General features: G+C 43.4%; 2 protein-coding genes across 2 annotated transcripts in view; one reads left to right on the forward strand and one right to left on the reverse strand.

Moving 5' to 3' along the window:
* Positions 1 to 2058: 2058 nt before the first annotated feature.
* The window catches only part of LRRC63 (leucine rich repeat containing 63), a 119271-nt gene continuing 102691 nt past the window's right edge, over positions 2059 to 18638 (forward strand). The window contains exons 1-2 of the mRNA XM_083168980.1: positions 2059 to 2137; positions 17941 to 18091. The gene's annotated coding sequence lies outside the window, so the exon portion shown is untranslated. The remainder of the gene's footprint in view (positions 2138 to 17940; positions 18092 to 18638) is intronic.
* The window catches only part of LCP1 (lymphocyte cytosolic protein 1), a 45469-nt gene continuing 29051 nt past the window's right edge, over positions 2221 to 18638 (reverse strand). Inside the window, exons 9-16 of the mRNA XM_083168975.1 lie at positions 11336 to 11431; positions 10350 to 10545; positions 9825 to 9903; positions 8159 to 8273; positions 6070 to 6203; positions 4966 to 5089; positions 3684 to 3808; positions 2221 to 2692 (exon numbers count right to left, since the gene is read on the reverse strand). Of these exons, the coding sequence (XP_083025101.1) occupies positions 2563 to 2692; positions 3684 to 3808; positions 4966 to 5089; positions 6070 to 6203; positions 8159 to 8273; positions 9825 to 9903; positions 10350 to 10545; positions 11336 to 11431 (999 nt within the window). The 3' untranslated portion in view covers positions 2221 to 2562. The remainder of the gene's footprint in view (positions 2693 to 3683; positions 3809 to 4965; positions 5090 to 6069; positions 6204 to 8158; positions 8274 to 9824; positions 9904 to 10349; positions 10546 to 11335; positions 11432 to 18638) is intronic.

Below are 18638 nucleotides of genomic sequence, written 5' to 3' on the forward strand. Positions count from 1 at the left end.
CTGTACATAATACAATGGGGTTTATTTACTAAGATTTTACTTCTGTTGGAGTTGGGATGTAGCTATGGGCAGCCAATCAGATTATATCTATTATCGTATAGAAGGTGCTAAATAAAATAAAAAGTAAATTCTGATTGGTTGCTATGGGCAACATCCCATCTTCAATAGAACTCCCATCTTAATAAATATAACCCAATACCCCAACAAGTTGCCAATGGGTATTTTAAAGAGGACATGTTTGAGAATGTATATTGTACACAAGCTATTGCTATATACCTACTATCTAATATAATAGTGCAGCTATACCAATATTATATATATGTTTACTATAGAATAATCGGCTATTGCTGCTCCTCACCTCTATAGGGGAAATTAAATTGTTGTGCATGCTGGCGGCCAAAGGATGGCGCCCGATGGATCAATATATGTTGAATGACTGGTAACTTTTATATATATAAATATATATATATATATATATATATATATATATACATACTGTAGACACATAGATATATAGCTACAGATATCTATAAATGATGAGTACAGAAAGTCAGGGTTAATACATTATGTAGAAGACCCTCTTGCCATAGACCCTGATGTGTGTTTTTAGCTTACCTGTCGTTTCTGTCTCCTCATACTCATATCCAGAATAAGGGGGAGGCAAGGAACACTGTAGCCCAGGCCCACCTTTGTCAGGGTCCTCCTCACTAGCTGTCCCTCTTAAGCAGCAGCAGACCCAGGCAGTCAGAATGTGAGCTGGACAGTATGCAGTGCAGGCAGAGACACAGGTGTATCAGTTTTATGAGCTACCAACCTAACTTTCAGACCAGTGGGAGAGATAGGAGGGTGAAGAGAGCTGTAAGTGACACAGATAGCCCAGATTTTCCATCTCCCCATCTGGGTATTATTAAAAAAAAATACACATGATTTGTATTAAAGAGCATATGCTGCATGTGCCAGCTGTGGGCCCAACAGAAAGCTGTAGAGATGCAAAAGGGTAGGTGGGGTGTTAGGGAATGGTCCATGGATTACATAGCAGTAGATTATGGAGCTAGGTATGTGCTTTAAAGGGGCATGTAAGAGGGGCAAGGGGAAGTGTGCTGTTAAGTCTGTAAATTTAAGGAACAGTTTTTAGAGCTTTTACTTAAAATGCATAACAGAAGTCTGCTAAGATATTTGGATTTTTCTCATTATTCTATATACCATGCTTTTTTGCATAAGGGTATACTTTGTCTAATGTATGCTCGCAGCATTGATGGCCAGAGGAGTAACTGTGTGTAGTCTGAAGTTGCAGATTGTTCGTAGTTTCTGCTTTTTATACAGAAACATGATGCTTGATGCAGCTTCTTACCCTGTAATCCCTACTGCAGCTTTGGAGCAGTGGGCGCAATTCTTGGCAGTGAGATCTATGTCTTAACACTAATATTTGCAGTGGAGGAGAGTGCTGATATCAGCCAGCATTACATCTGTCATTCAAATAAGCACTGCACAAGGCCAACAATGTGGGTGAGAGACCGCAGACATGGAGACGCATCCTTGCAGAACGTTGAAGCTTTTCGGGAGGAGCAGTGGATGGCACATTTCAGGATGTCCCGTGCTATGTTCTATTATATTTTCGATCTACTGTCCCCAGCAATTGACAAGCAGTCCAGGTGGCATGCTAATCCCAGACAGTTTCACATATTTTCCAGTTGATTTGGAGTAGGAATTGTTACGGTCTGCAAGATGGTCTATGAGGTCACATGGGCATTGCTGGATACACTTTACCATCACTTCATTTCCTTACTGCAACACAGCAGCTAGATCACACTATCAAAGGATTCCTAAGGCAGGGTATCTGCATGTGCTGGTGCCATAGAGGAGACCCACATCCCCACCGTCAACCTCCGTGACAACCCAGAAGACTATTACGATAAGAAAGCCTAGCATTCTATCATCTTACAGGTTGTAGTGGAGCACAAATGCTGGTAAGCACTAATGTTTGTTTATTATGCTGGGTTTGATTTGCGCTATAAGATGTAATAAACCTTTATTTTTCATTTCACATATGTCTTTGTAGGGTGGCACGGACGGTCACTCCACTAACTCCGATCTCTTCAGTATTGCAGAGGACAAGCTATGCGGTTTTCCTAGATAGGTAAGGATATATAATATTTTGCCTTTCCAACTCAGTTAGATGTTAATAGTAATTATTATGAAGTGCAACCAGAAGACACAGTATAACAAAAACAGATCATGTTTAATATTTGTTTTGCATCAGTTAAAGTAAAATGAAAGATGTACAAATGCTGTTGATGATGTTGATGTGATATACATATGAGTATAAGAAATTCATGATTCATTTCCTAAACTGATAAGAAGCCCATTGTACTTAATAATAAAGAGATGGGTATTCCTGACATAATATAGATTAGGTGTTCTTGTTCCTGGATTACATTATCAATCACAGGCAATGACCAACATGACTGAGGAGTGAAGACCATAGGTGCTGTCATTGGCAGAAATCTCTTATATACAGAACAGCCTGACGAGGCATATGATGTATACTGTATCACTGGCTTTTTAAACTTTAAGTCCTCTCCCCATGAGACAGGCAAAGACCGTCATGACCATCTTGGGTTTCACCTCTACCAGGTCTTCTGGCAGAGCATACACTCTCGCTCCAATCTTCCTTGCCATAGATATAGCATATCTGCATTAAAGATACAAACACATACTGAATTACGGGTGTGCTGACACTGGCAGCATATGGTGTGTCATTTTATGTCTGTTATCTTGTTATTGTTCCGTCGTTATCTTAGGTAACCATATAACTTCATTAATCACACATTAATCATTACAGCCATAAAAAGTCAAATTTACAGCTTCCTCTGTGTACTTGCACACATTGCATTCCTTGGAGTGTGTATGTATGAATACACAGCCTTCCTACTGTTTTGTCTGTAATTTCCTAGTTTGTTTTATTACTGTTTCCAATTGTAAAGCGCAACAGAATTTTCACCTTTTTGGAAATTGTTAAAGTTTGTACTGATTTGCATCATTCCATGAGACAAACAGTGACTTGCTACAGTACATGTAAATACATTGACAGATCAGATTTGGCCATACATGTACATAGTGGCGGAATTTGAGGGCGGTAAGCCCAGTTGCAAAATAATATTCGGGCCCCCCTCCTCCACCCCAACCACATATGCAACACGGCAATGGGTGACAGGGAGAAGCAGAGGGAGGCAGAGTGGGATAGGGTACAACAGTGGGTGACAAGAAGAGTTTGACAGGGGCAGCATTGGGCCCCTTAACCCTTGCCATGGGAATTTGTCAAAATAGGTGTGAAAATTGGCAAGCAATTCCTCAAAATATCCACATTTTTTCCCGGATATTTTGAGGATTGCTCACAGCAACTTTGACACTCATAGGATTAATCCACCTGCAGCACCAATGGTAGTTCTGCCTCTGTATGTACAAATATACAAAATAATTCAGGGGCTGATTCATAGACATTTGCTAAATTCATATTTATGCAGTTTGACAAGTTTTTTCAATCTGCGTAAGCAGGGGCATGATAAATTCTGCCCTTAGTGGCCCTTAGTTGTGAATGTATCTTTTCTTGTCACACTTAAAACCAGTTTCTAGAAGTGATTGGAATGTAGTGCAGACAGGAAAGACATTAAGCTTATACATACTTGGCGTTGTTAAGTTTCTCTCCATCATCTAGGTCTTCTGTTTTCAAAAGGTCGTATTTAATTGAACCAGGTTGGATTGCATCAATTAAATCCAGTACAGGCATACTGGTGCTTATTTTACCATCCTTTGAAGGAGAAGACAAAATATTGTACCAACAAGCACAGCAAAATCTTAATTTATTGTATTAAAAAATATGTTTCAAAAATGTCAAATTAAATGTTCGTTTGACACCTGCTTCAATAATTACATGACCAGGCAATATTTATTGTGTTCAGATTGTTGCAGAGGTTAAATAGGCATGTTACATGGTATTTTACACATTTTATTCAACCATATTAAAGTACAACAATCAATTAATAATACTAATATAAAATAAATATTTTGGAAAAATATACTGTAGACTAACATTACCCATTTCTTAAGATGGGATCCTATGGGGATGGGGAGGTATCCAATAACTGTAGATGTGCACTTTCTCAGTTAAAACAAAAAAAGGTAATTATGAGGCTATCCAGTTGTAGCCTGTGTTTTTTTTTTGTCCAGCAGAAAAATTACCCTTTTTGGGGGAAAAACGTAGGATCCAGGATAATTTCCGGATCCAATGTGTTATTGCGGCTTCTTATAGTGGATTATGCTTTGGATGCCTGAAACATAATCCCGAAACATAATCCTTTATAATTCCTGAGTATCAGGACTAATTGGATAGCCGCGGGTGAAGCTATTAGCAGTGGTAAATTACCCCTGCTATTAGAATACTGGCCCTAATGTCTGTCTGCCTTTGTTAGAGTGGTCAAAGGGCCATTGTTCCAGAAACCCAAAAGCGGTTGTTCCCATTAATATAGTTTTCATATCTGACAATCATAAATTACTAAGAATGGATTGTGCCACCATACATGGGACCCCAGTGGAGGTGCCCGCCCACAGTTTGAATACTTTTAAAAGGCATTCTCCCAACAGATAAATAGCGTATTTAGTCTTAATTTAATGATATACAAATATTTTCTTTTGCAGAATCAACATAATTTATTATGTTCTCACAGGCTACTATATAAGCTCTTGCTTAAAATATTTAATTACAAGTATTCTTTATAATAAAAAAAATATGTGTATTTCCCATTATCATGTACATGACATGTTAGAGTTGGAGTTGTACTATGGTTATTGGTAGAGTCTTGTGTTGTATATAATGGAGATCATTACACAAGTCAAGATGAATTTGACATTTACTACTTGCTTACGTGGGAAAGTATATGTAAATAATTTATCTGGTGGAAGTTTTACCTTGAAACTAGAGATGGATGATGTCTTTCCAGCCCCTCTGAGTGTTTCATTCACCCAGTGGACAATTGTGTCATCATTAACCTTCTGTCCTCCTCCAATGTCCTCCAAGATATTCAGTGTGTACCTGGAACGGAAGCATTGTTAAATACATATTAAACTGATAACATCGAATGCTTTGTATGTATACATTCTTGACTACTTTAAAAAGTATTTTCGTCATGAATATAACCAGTCATAGACATTATGGGCACATGGAGGGGTTAACTCTCTAGCTCTGAAGGCCTGTTGAAAAAAGGTGTTAAATTCAGAAAATGACCAATCACTTGGTCATTGCAGCTTGCAAACAATTTGCAGATTTGTTGAGGAAGAAAAAATGTGAAAAAGGGGGAGTAGCTGCGTGGACGAGTGAGTGGTAGATGGGACTGCCACAAAGTTGATAGATTGGTTTAAAGACACAGTAGTAGGAATGGAATTATGGGGCACATGTAGATTTGGAAGCAAATGCTCTCAGAGGGCCAATGAGTTGGACCTGCTTGCTAAGCAGTGTTCTTTCTCTGCTTAGTGAGCGATAAACCTCGCCCGCCAGTGGAGAGAACGCCCGCCCTCCTTCGCTGGCCAAATGTCTGCGCCTGCATGTGAATGAATGTGTATGCTTAAACATCCATTCGCATGTGGGCTTATGGGCAAAAAATCATTCGATGGTCGTCAAACACCCGATGAGTGTGATCTTATGTGACTTTGCACTTGTGGGCAATGCGAGAGACAAGACAGGGGGGGCAAGAGGTGGTCTCATAAAGGCAATGTGCTGTAAGGACATGTTCAGGTAATTAAGACTAGATGCAGACCTGCAAAGCGATGCATACATGCCTCTAGGTGGCTATGTAAATTGCGGGTGACTAAGGGTTGACAATGATCATGCCAAGCAAGTCATACCCTAGACCAAAGCAAGTCCTACCCTCTGCACTTTCTTGGGTTGGGTATTGGGGTAATCAAGGTGTTCCAACACTGTATTCCATCTCTATTATGACCTTCACCAAGCCTGGCTGTTCCATCCCTCACTGTTTATGGGTATGGACCATTAAATCCCAAACTCTACAACTATACCTTCTCATTAACTGCCACAGCAAAGCAAGTGTGTGCATCCGTTTTCCCTCATGCAAGTCCTGCCCAGCAATGCCAACTAGAGAAAATTTGGCTTTGTTCTTCCCTAGATCCACAGCATAGTTACAGTTCTCAAGCTGTAAAATAAAAATAACGTTTTTAGTGCCAATATTTCCATAAGCAATCCCATATAGAAGGTTTTCTTTCTTTAAGTAAAAGTCTAGTAACATTTTCAAGCACGCATCTGATGGTCACTGTCTTATCTATCCTCCTACATGGCATTCTCTCCTTGTCAATATATATGGAACATACAATATTAGTTTCCAAAGGGACACTACCCTCAGTAAGTGATGTCAGAAGGGAGGAATGTCATAATGCACACAGAGGATACAAAATTCATAGGGTCCAATTCAATGTGTGCCCATGGGATTTTAGTGGTAATAGACATCAAGGGTGTAAGTGCATCCCAATCGCCTGGAGACAAGGTAACGCTTGGTGCCCCCTTCCCTTAATAAAAAAGGGAAAATAAATCTTGTGTGTGTGACTAGGAGTGTGTGTGCATATGTTTTGTTTTATTATTATTGTTATTGTTAATAATATATACAGAATGGTGCCACAAGAGTTCTGCAGCGCCTAACAGTACATAAACCAATGTGCAAAACAAGAAAACGACGGCTTTCAGAATTATATTGATAGTACTCCCTGTGGGTCTACAGCAGTGTTTTTCAACCACTGTGCCGTGGCACACTAGTGTGACTTGAGCTGTTCTCAAGTGTGCCCCCAGATCTAGAGATGCCCAAACCAGTTTACAGCCACCACCAGTTCAACTGTTATTTACTGGTCTCTTCTGTAAAGGGCCAATGTATTTTATATTTGTTACCTGTGGGGACCAGTGTCATTGTTTTTTTTATATGGGGACCAATAGGTTTTTTTTTTTTCCTGTGGGGCCAAAGTGCTTTGCCCTCATGGCGTGCCTTTGCAGTTTTAAAATCTTATTTAGTGCCGCAAGGTAAAAAGGTTGAAAATCATTGGTCTACAGGGACCGGAGCCCACAGTGAATTCGCAGGGTTCTAGCTATACTGGGTCAGATTTGACTTCTTATTTATTTAGCACCTCTGGGCAACATCCCATATTCAATAGAACTCCCATCTTAGTAAATTTACCATCTAGCAGCACCTGTGGGCAGACCGTTGATTGCTGCAGTGAAAGCTGAGCGTTATTAGGCAAGAGCCGTACTGTCCCCTATTGCGGGTGTTCACACGGCTTCTGGGATAGAGACAGGTAACTAGCAGCAGTCGCACCACATAGCTCATTTGGAAGAGCAGCGATGCCTTACATGAGATGCTGCTTCAGGACTTGGAGCCCGGAGGAGGCAGGTGACTCCATTGCGCGTCTGCTAGACATGGCTTATGGTCTATAACTGTTTCTTTATTTTGCAGTAGCTAATATTTATCATCTGTCATGATAATATTTTCTTTACATATAGTAATAGTTAAATGTTGCTCAAAATAAACAAAATGCACTGTACTGTTGGATTAGTTGTAAGGGGAATCTATAGCCAGCCAAATCTCCTTGCTGGGTGTTCTAGTATAGGGCATATACTGTATATAGCAGTACATATACAGTTACAGTATCTACAATACAGTGGAGTAACTATAGCACCGCAGCCCCCCGCGACCGCGGGGGGGCGCTATGCATGTGCGGGCGCCGGGGGCTGCAGTGCTATAGTTACCCCCTGCCGCCCCGCCGCCCACCGCACCAACCCCCGCAAACCCCCCCATCCCCAGTCTTTACCTGTGTTCAGTACGCGCTGGTCCCGGCTCCCTTCTTCTGCTGAGGACCACCACAAAATGGCCGCCCCCATATAGCACACAGTTCTCTGAAACTGTCTGCTGTATGGGGGCGGACATTTTGTGGTGGTCCTCATAGCAGAAGAAGGGAGCCGGGACCAGCGCGTACTGAACCTAGGTAAGACTGCGGGGGTTGGTGCGGCGGGCGGAGGGGCGGGTGAGTGGCTGGGCGCCCTCCCTTTAACGGCGGGGGGCGCCCAAAATGTAGTTACGCCGCTGCTACAATATATATGAACAGTTACCTTTTTCATTTTTTCTGCCAATTTAGGGTATGGTGGTTTGTTTACCCTTGTCCAATCCACAGGGACTTTTATCTTCTCATACAGCTGAAATATGACAAGCGCATCATCAAGATCACTGAAATCAGAGTAAAGAACATTATTAGTCAGGCTCAAATAAACATCATCATTTATTTAACCAATTCCTAAATCATAATCTTCCAACATTATCCTGGTCGGAGGCAGGACTGCCGAGCGGCCCCGCCGGATGTGCTCCTGAAAAGTGGTGTGGTCCCAGCAAAGGGGGCATGGCTTACGGGAATGTCCGCAATCACGTTTCACCGCTGGGGGGTATGGCCAATGGTCTGTGAGCTGCTGGCCATGCCCTTTGTCCCCCTGCCTCCATGCATAGACTCTGATAGGAATCACAACTCCCCCAAATTTCCATAAGACTCAGTGCCAAACTGGAAGTAACCCGGGTAGGACACTGGCAACCAGATACTTAATTGGAATATGATCCCCAAACTGTTGATTTGTTTAAAAAACAAGACACTTGTTTAAACTAATCATACAGTTTGGGGATCATATTCCAATTAAGTATCTGGTTGCCACTGTCCTACCCGGGTTACATCCAGTTTGGTACAGAGTCTTATGGAAATTTGGTCCTGCCCTTTATTATCCTGTTTTAATAAAGTCGTTTTTATTGGAATTGGAGTTTGTGACATCCTAATGAAAGATACCTTTATAGGAGTCTACACAGCATTTTACATGTAAGTATACATGTAAGCACCTTTCTAATACTGGCACGGTTGAGGTGATCCAGTAGTACCCTCGGAGCGTTTGGAACTTTTGGGAGCACCCTTTCTCCATAAACTGTACTTCCTGCACAATAGGCGGAAGATATATGTTTTCATCCTACAGAATTATAATGTGCTGTATTAATTTCTCTCTCTCTGTATATAACATCTGAGCGGGAGAAGAGAAGATGTGACGACGAGGAGATTTACCATCCTGTTGGAACTATTTTTTTAGTGCAAGTGAGAGTATTCTTTTTTCATTTAGGATCCATTACTTGTGGTCAGGTGACCACTTCTATAGTCCCCTGCATCTTTTAAGTTGACGGCGCCTGTGGTAGAATTTTTTTTTTTTTTACAGATGGGAGGTATGCCTAAATGCTTTCATACAATACTTTAGTACAATCCCTTGAATTACAGCTGAAATCTGCACTTTAGCTGCACCTCCATTGTTTCATTCAGGAAAATTGTGTAAGTGTTCAATATATATTTATCTCAGTGTATGTTAAAAATGTGTTTTTTTACATTTCAGAATCCATAACAATTGCTTCTATTTCATGTATTGCTTAATGCTTGAGGCATAGGACGTGTCCAATTAGAACCAATACATATTTGCCCGAAAAAAAATGGTCATTATCGTGTCATTCATTTAGGGCCGGTTTTGTTTATTCAAAAAAGGTCCTGTTTTCAGGCAATAATAGATGGAATCTGGGATAACTTCCCAGACCCATATGTTATCACGGATCCACAGGCTGCTTATCGGGGATTATGCTTCAGGTAGCTGATAAGAGCTGCGTTTTCCAGACAACTACGTTGTAGGATAGCTCCTGGCAAATCCATTAGCTGCAAAAATGTAAACTAATTTAAATTATCCTTCCAAATACTGAGCTTCTTACCTGTAAAGATGATTTACACGTGGGTTAACACCCAGTGAGTTCATCCAGTTCCTGAATGTTCTCTCCTCTCTTGTTTCGCCTTCACAATGAAATGAATTACAGGTTATAATGCAGACAGGAGTAGAGACCCTATATACTGTAATATTTATGAAAGGAAAACACTATATAGAAACATAGTAAATGTCCAGGATATCACTAACACATCATCCTATAGGAATACACTATGGGGCAGATTTATTATGCTCAGTGAAGTAATGAAGTCTGTTTTTTTATCACCGGCCAATCAGCTCCTAACTATGAAGTTACAGGTTGGTTTGAAAAATAACAGGTAGGAGCTGATTGGCCGGTGATAAAAACCAAACACTTTATCACTTCACCGAGCCCAATAAATCTACCCCTATATAGGCACCCACTAGTAATAACAAATGAATTGACATATTAATATATTTATATAAACCATGTAACTGATCAGTAATGCAGTAATATAACAGAGCCATATCCATATATTGTAAATAATTACATTACCTTCAATTGAGCTCCAGTCGATGTCCTGATTTTCTGGCTTTTCTAGGGCTGGGTATTTGTTAAACAAGTTGGCAATGAAAGCCAGGTTAAGCTTTGGATTTCCACGTACTACATCCGTGGCTGTTACAAACTGGCGGCATCCCAGTCGGTCTGCCTGCACCAGCATGCACTCTGCTCTCTTCAGGTCTTCTTTCTCCTGTGACCGGGAAACATGGGTGTAACATGTAGTTGATGAATGGAACATAAAGTAAATAAACTTAATGGACATAAAGCTGAGGTGTGAGAGAAAACGAATTGTGTTTAATTGACTTTCAATGATGGGTGGGAATATAACAGCTTGATAAAGCCTTTACCATTGGTGGGATGTGTCTCATTCAGTGCTATTGCACCTTAAAACTGATTTTTAAAAAACCCACTGCTTGGCACGGTGCATTTTACAATAGACTATCTGATGACAGCACAGTGGCACTGGGACAGTGGTAAGACAGTTGCTGTCACTTAACAATGGTGCCATTGCTTAATTCTGACCGGTCGCTTCTGTGTGGCATTTGTATGTTCTCCCTCAGTATACCATGACTAACTCCAAGGGCTCCAGTTGCCTGCCATGCTAGAAAAACATATTGGTAAAATCTTTTGAAATGTAGCCAAGAATGTGTGTGCTGTAGGGAATTTAGACTGCAAGCTACAACTGGGCAGGAACTTTATGTTATACCCCTTTCACATTGCAAATGCCGGGTCGCACCCGGGATTTGCAATGTGGGAAATCTAAAATAGTCCGTTCAAACCGCACGTCGACCCTGGTTGATACTTTATCAACTCGGCAATAACTCTTGTTGAGGATGTGGTGTTTAAGGGATATTACTGGTGAAATAGTCTCTGTAAATCAGTGTATTATATAGGTACTAACTACATAATTGTGCAGTGTGTGGAAGTTATTTTTGTCTGGGACATGAAATCATTATTTGGTTATTTTACTCATTGTTTACCCTGAGTCCAACCATATCAATGGTCACAGCAGGGATACCTTCTTCATCTCCTTTAGGAGCAATTTGTTCAAGCAAGTTGTAGTAGGCTTTGGAGTCCTGTGGTAGAAATAAACAAATGAATACGGTCATCAATACAATATGATAACAAATCAGAACAACAGACAGTTTAAATTTAGTGCATGATACACTATGTACTACCAGGGCTGCTGAGGGAGCGGATACTAATTACCCGGGCCCTTGGTCCCCCCACTGTCCCTCCCGGGCAGCAGCTCACACCTACATGCTGAGTGTCTCACTGACAGCTGTAGGTGTGTGCTGCTGCTGCTCGGGTGGACAATAACACTCCCCCCTCGACTTTAAAGTGTTTTTCACCCCCCCCCTAAACATTTTGGTGGCATGGCCTAATCACAGGAGGTGACCATGCCTCCCGCGATTAGGCCACGCCCCCTAATTTTACCGGGGGGCCTACATGCATCACAACATCATATTTTGTTATTGTGTAACTCTATAAGACCATATAGTAAAATAAATTCACTTTATTCCTATTTATATTTTAAGGGGTAAGACAGAGTCCAGGCAAGTCTTTAAATCCCACTGGGCATCTGCGGCCAGTGTCTGCACAGTATTCCATGCAGTGTAGCCATCCGCATGGAGTACTGTTCAAAATATTCTTCCCAAAATGGCTGCTGCCTCAGAGTTCTGAAGGATTCCTGAAGAGGCAGCGGACATTTTTTTTCGGGATATTTACAAGATGTAGGGAGACAGACATGAACAGCGGTACTGGAAGTTCCGGGACTGCTTAGCTGCAGGGATTCACCGTGAGGGATGATGCAGTGACCCAAGTGACTGTGGGCCCCAAAGGAGCCCACACCATGAAACCTTTGACAACAAACAAAAACTTTAGTTTTTAGTAGGTAGCCATCCTGTGGTGCATTTATGTGTGGGGCACATTAAGGTGTCTGGGGCATAACTGTGATGCATAATAAGAGTCCTGGGCAGTACTATGTGGGGCATAATAAGGTGTCAGGGGCATTACTGTGTATGGATAAATATGGTGCAGGCGGCATTACTGTGTGGGCAATAATATGGTACAAGATGCATTATTGTGTGGAGCATAATGTGGTGACAGGGACATTACTGTGTGGAGCATAATATGGGGCAAGAGGCACTATTGTGTCGGTCTTTACCTGTAAGGCCACACCTATTGCAGGGAGGCCAGTTTGGCATTCGCAAATTGTAAGTTTTCGTATGTATATGGGGGGAAGATTTTTAGTGTTCACACCAAGTTCAAATCCAAATGGTCTAGAAATGGCCCTGTCTGCCTATCTGGAACTTGTAGTTCACCGGGATATGGTCACTAGGTCGACAAACATTATGTCGACAAGCATTCGGTCGACCATTGAAGGTCGACATGACTGAAGGTCCACACTGAAGGTCCACATGCATGAGGGTCAACATGGGTTAGGTCGACAGGGACATTAGATCGACACAAGCATTAGGTCGATAGTCAAAAGGTCGACATGGGCCTTTTTACTTTATTTTGAGCCAACATGTGCCAACAGGCAGAATTTCATGCCCTACCATCCACTAGGGCGCGGTGGGAGAATAAAATAGTGTGCCGAGCGTAGCAAAGCACCACATCCGAAGCATGGCGAGCACAGCAAGCCTTGCGAGGCGATGCAGTGCAATTTTTTTAGTGTCCATGTCAACTGTGTCGACATTCGGATAAAAAAGGTGAAAAACCCCATGTTGACCCTTTGACTGTCGACCTAATGCTTGTGTCTACCTAATGACCCTGTTGACCTAACCTATGTTGACCTTCAGTCATGTCGACCTTCATACATCTAATGTCTGTCTATCCTATGATCCATACCCAGTTGAACAGTATGCGGTGAACTGCAGCAGGTCTTTACGTATTCTGGTATTGCTGGAGGAGTTTCATTTCTTTGCCGGATTTGTTTGATGTCCCTGCATAGAATGAATTCTGCTTTGCACATATATATGCGCTGCTAAATCACCAGGGACATTGTCATTGCTGCCGTGTTGGAGATCTCTATGTCAATTTTCTGTGCTGTTAGCTAATTGTTAATCAATTTCTATTTGTTAATCTACAGCTAGCTGTTATTGTTAATATGGAAAAAGGCTAATTAGTACCATCATGCGGATGGAAAACTCATTTATCACTGCACTGAGAAGTCATTCATTTGGCATTTCAGAAAATTAAATATTTGCATTGCTGGAAGATAAATATTTTAGCTCGGTCTAACGTCTTCCTCTTGCATAAATCCATTTATTGTGACCTTCCTCTCTCATTTGTCTTCATCCACCTTTATAACCCACGTAAAGGGATGGATATTGCATTAAGTAGGAACTTGATCGTGTAGAATTAGATCACAAAAAATGTCGCAAATAGATGATAATGACATTATACCCTGTCATAAGATGGCATGATTCATTATAATGATCATTATTCATGCGCTTGAACCTTTTGTGATTCTTCAAAAAAAATTTAGTTCTGAATTAAGTGATTTTCACAAGAAATCAACCTGTCCTTGCTCAAGGTTAATTAGTATATTGTGACCATTTGGAGATTTCTAAAGACAAAAGATACTGAAAGGTATAAATTATATACAAAGTGCCATTTAAAAGATATTAAACACTATTTTTCACATTTAGTGAATATCATAGTCTAGAAGTCCCAGCAAATATGCTGTCATTTTTCAGTACTGTGGACTAGTTACTAAGCCTTGGCTTTGTGAGAGATAAAGAGCATACCTCCCAACAGTCCCGATTTTATCGGGACAGTCCCGATTGTCAGGGCCTGTCCCGATGTCCCACCCGCGGGCGGCAGTGTCCCGCGATGTGGGGGGCTGTTGGGAGTCCCCCCTGTCAGCTGCTAAGCAGCGGGGAATAAACGCTGTGCGCATGCGCACAGCGTCTATTCCCGCAGCCAGGGGACTGGGGGCATGGCTAGAGGCTCACAGAGCCTCTGGGTCATGCCCCCATAGCGGCAAAATGGGGGCGTGGCCTCGCGGAAGAGCCGCGAGTATAGGCCACGCCCCCAAATTAGGACACGCCCCCGAAAATTTCAGCGCGCCGGAGGCGCGCAGGAGCATCGTCCCTCCTGCAGAACTTCAAAAGTTGGGAGGTATGCAAGAGGATGGAGATAAAGTAGCCAATAAGCTCCCAACTGCCATGTTACGGGGTGTGCTTGAAAAAGTATTACAGTAGAGAACACATTGCAAAATAAGCAATGTTCTTTAAGGGTGCCGGACGGGGTCCCGACAGTCGGGATCCCGACAGGCATTCACCCGACGTCAGGATCCCGACAGGCATTCACCCGACGTCAGGATCCCGACAGGCATTCACCCGACGTCGGGATCCCGACTCTCAAAACACCGACAGCCGGGTTCCCGACGGCCACCTGCTATTTTCCCTCATGGGGGTCCACGACCCCCATAGAGGGAGAATAGAATAGGTGGCTCACGTAGCGAGCCACCGTGCCCGCAGCGTGGCATTGCATTAGGTGGCCTAATGTGTAGGGGGCATTACGGTGTGCGGCATGTTGTTTAATGGGCATTATGGTGTGCAACATGTTGTTTTATGGGCATTATAGTGTGCAGAATGATGTGTAATAGACACTACAATAGGTGGCATTGTGTGCAATGAGCATTACGGTGGGTAGCATAATGTATAATATACATTACGTTGTGCAGCATGTATAATGGATACAACAGTGTGTGGAATAATGTGTAATTGGCACTAAAATGGGTGGCATGATTACGGTATAGATCAGGGGTGGAGAACCTTTTTTGTGGCAAGGGCCGTTTGTATGGGTAGAAATTCCTTCGGGGCCATATGTAAAACTGAAGCACATGTATTAAGCCTGGAGAAGAGATAAACTGGAGATAAAGTGGAGATAAAGTAGAAGGAGATAATGTACCAGCCAATCAGCCGTGTTTGAAATATGACAGTTGGGAGTTGATTGGCTGGGGCGTTATCTCCTCCACTTTATCTCCAGTTTATCTCTTCTCCAGGCGTAATACATCTGCCCCACTGTGTCTTACAATTTGTCCTACTGCAGCCATCCCACACTCTGACGGCTGCCGCTGAATAGGACTGACAGTGTCCGGCTGCTGCTGATTATGAGGAATCTCGCAAGAACTACCAACCTCTCACGAGAATTGCCCTGGGTGGGCGGGTGGGCGGTCCAAACAGACCCTCAAAAAATGGCCACCCTCTAACAGCAGACTGTTTTTGAGGATGCTAGAGGAGGCCGACGATAGCATCCTCAAAAAGTGTCTTCTTTGAGGGGGCAAGCCTGCATGGAGGAGAGCCGCCCGGGATTGCAGACAAGAGACAAGTAGATCTGTGGGTCCTGGCTGCAGCGGCGGCGAACAGAGGGGCCCCAGCAGCAACACATGATAGCCCCGCAGACCCCCGGCGCCCACACTTAATCAGCTCCTCCCCGCAACCGCGGGGTCTGCGGGGCTATAGTTATGCCACTAACTAAGTGCACCCCTGAGTAAGCAGTATACCTGCCGGGATTAATGCAGCTCACATTTACATATACTGTATATATCTCTGTTTGGCTGATATGTATAAAGCCAGTGCTTTCCTACACCACATATATCAATTTTTCAGAGATCCAGATTCTGGAATAGAATAGAATATAGAATAGAATCAACTTTATTGGCCACTTCGCCTAGGCAGCCATCCTCGGCACTACTGGTCGTTGCAGCAGCCAGGTAGGTGACAATATAAGCCGGGACAGTATAGTGGCACACAGGGAACACATACCCGCCAAGCTGTACAGTGCCTAGGCAGCCATCCGTGGATGGGGGACCGGAGCTCCACGTGCATGCGACTCCCCCGGAAGTAATGGGGAGATACTGCATTATTGAGATCCGGGTGCCAATTTTGGATCATTGAACCAATTACCAACTCTGAATGTATTGACATGTCTGTATGATATTATATTATCACGTGTTACAAGCATAGGCGAATCTAGAATTATGGTAATGGGGGGTCCCAGATCTAGACATAATAGTAGGGGGACCTTCGTGCGCAAAAAGGGGGTGTGGCCTCATGGGAAGGAGGCGTGGCATCACAAAAAGGGGTGTGGTATTACACTTTAGACCATACACAGTAATGCCCATTACACAGTTTAGCAAACTCCGTAATACCCATTACACATAAAGCCACACGCCGTAATGCCAATTACACATAAGGCCACACACCATAATGCCCATTACACATTGTGCCACATATCATGATGCCCATTACATACTATATAACAAACTGTAATGCCCATTACATATTTGCCACATAAGTGCTGCTTACCTACGTGCTCATTGCTAGGGGGTTCTTGCTTGATGGCACCATAGTACCCATTACACATGATGCCGCACACCATAGTACCCATTACACATGATGCCGCACACCATAGTACTTATTACACATGATGCCGCACACCATAGTACCCATTACACATGATGCCGTGCACCATAGTACCCATTACACATGATGCTGCACACATAATATCCCTTACACATGATGCTGCACACATAATGCCCCTTACACATCATGCTGCACACATAATGCCGCTTACACATGATGCTGCACACCGTAATGCCCCTTTGAAATAATGGGGGAAATTTACCAATATGAAAAACCTAGTTTTTCGTATTGGTATTTTCCCTACGACTGCATACGACTGTTTAAGTCGTATGCAAAGTCGTGTTCCGGAGGATCAGTTACAAAGCAGTCAGGTACGACTGCTTTGTAACCCTCCGATGGTGTAATGATTTGTATTAGCGGCCGTATATACGGCTGCTAATACGAATTATTTCTAGCAGTCTGCACGGATCAGTCAGATCCGTGCAGGCTGCAAGGTGTAAAAAAAATAGAAAAAATAAATAAATTTAAAAAAAAAACCGGCGTGGGGTCCCCCCCACAGCTGTAACCAGCACCAGGCTGAAGGAGCCGGGGCCGGTAATTAAAAATCAGGGAACCCGACAAATAGGGGTTCCCCGATTTTTAACAACCAGCCCCAGGCTCCTGCTCTGGGGCTGGTTCCCAAAATACGGGGGACAAAATGACTAGGGGTCCCCCGTATTTTAAGAACCAGCCCCAGGCAAAACCAGCCAGCAGGGTAATGCCACAGCCGGGGGGAGACTTTTTATGCAAGTCCCCCCGGCCAAAGCATTAACCCTACCGACCAGTCAGCCTGGCCAGGGGCCCTGGGGGAGTGGGGACCCCCCCAATAAAGGGGTCCCCCCCCTCCAGGACTTACCTGACCAGGCTGAAGCCTGGTGCTGTCCTCGATGCCCCTGGGCGGTGGGCATCGAGCTGATTATCGTGTAAAAAAAAAGATGAACCTATTGTTTTTTACTGTGGCACTACAAGTGCCAGCAAGCCTCCCCAGCAAGCTGGGACTTGGAGAACCACAAGTCCCAGCCTGCTGGGCATTAAAGGGCCCGCTGGCACTTGTAGTTCCACAGTTAAAAAAATAGTGCACAAAACACACTGACACACTTTTAAAATAAAATTTTATTACATACAAAGCCCACACATACTAATACTTACCTATCTTCTTTCCGTAGGTATCCCTGGTCCTGTGTCGTCATCTTCTGGTCCTGTGTCGTCTTCTTCCTCCATGTCGACCGTCGCTGTCGCCGTCCGGATCCGACGAAATCCATTTGGGAAGCTGTGGAAGGAAACCATACTCACCTGTCCCAGCGCGACGTAGTCCAGGTAAGTGTCTTGGCAAAAAAACAAACCGACAGCCCGAAACCAAGCGGACACGGAGACGCACGGTGTTTGTTTACATCGTGCGACTCCGCCTCCCGAATGCCGCTATTGGCCGCCTTGCAGCCTAGCGGCCAATCAGGAGCAGGGCCCCTGGCCAGGCTGACTGGTCGGTAGGGTTAATGCTTTGGCCGGGGGGACTTGCATAAATAGTCTCCCCCCGGCTGTGGCATTACCCTGCGGGCTGGTTTTGCCTGGGGCTGGTTCTTAAAATACGGGGGACCCCTAGTCATTTTGTCCCCCGTATTTTGGGAACCAGCCCCAGAGCAGGAGCCTGGGGCTGGTTGTTAAAAATCGGGGAACCCCTATTTGTCGGGTTCCCTGATTTTTAATTACCGGCCCCGGCTCCGTCAGCCTGGTGCTGGTTATGGCTGTGGGGGGGGACCCCACGCAGTTTTTTTTTTTATATTTAATTTTTTTTCTATTTTTTTACACTGAAGCCTGCACGGATCTGACTGATCCGTGCAGGCTTAAAGCAAATAGAACAGGAAAA

This window comes from Crinia signifera, chromosome 2 (genome assembly GCF_055691185.1).
Source record: "Crinia signifera chromosome 2, ASM5569118v1, whole genome shotgun sequence".
NCBI classification, from domain to species: Eukaryota; Metazoa; Chordata; class Amphibia; order Anura; family Myobatrachidae; genus Crinia; species Crinia signifera.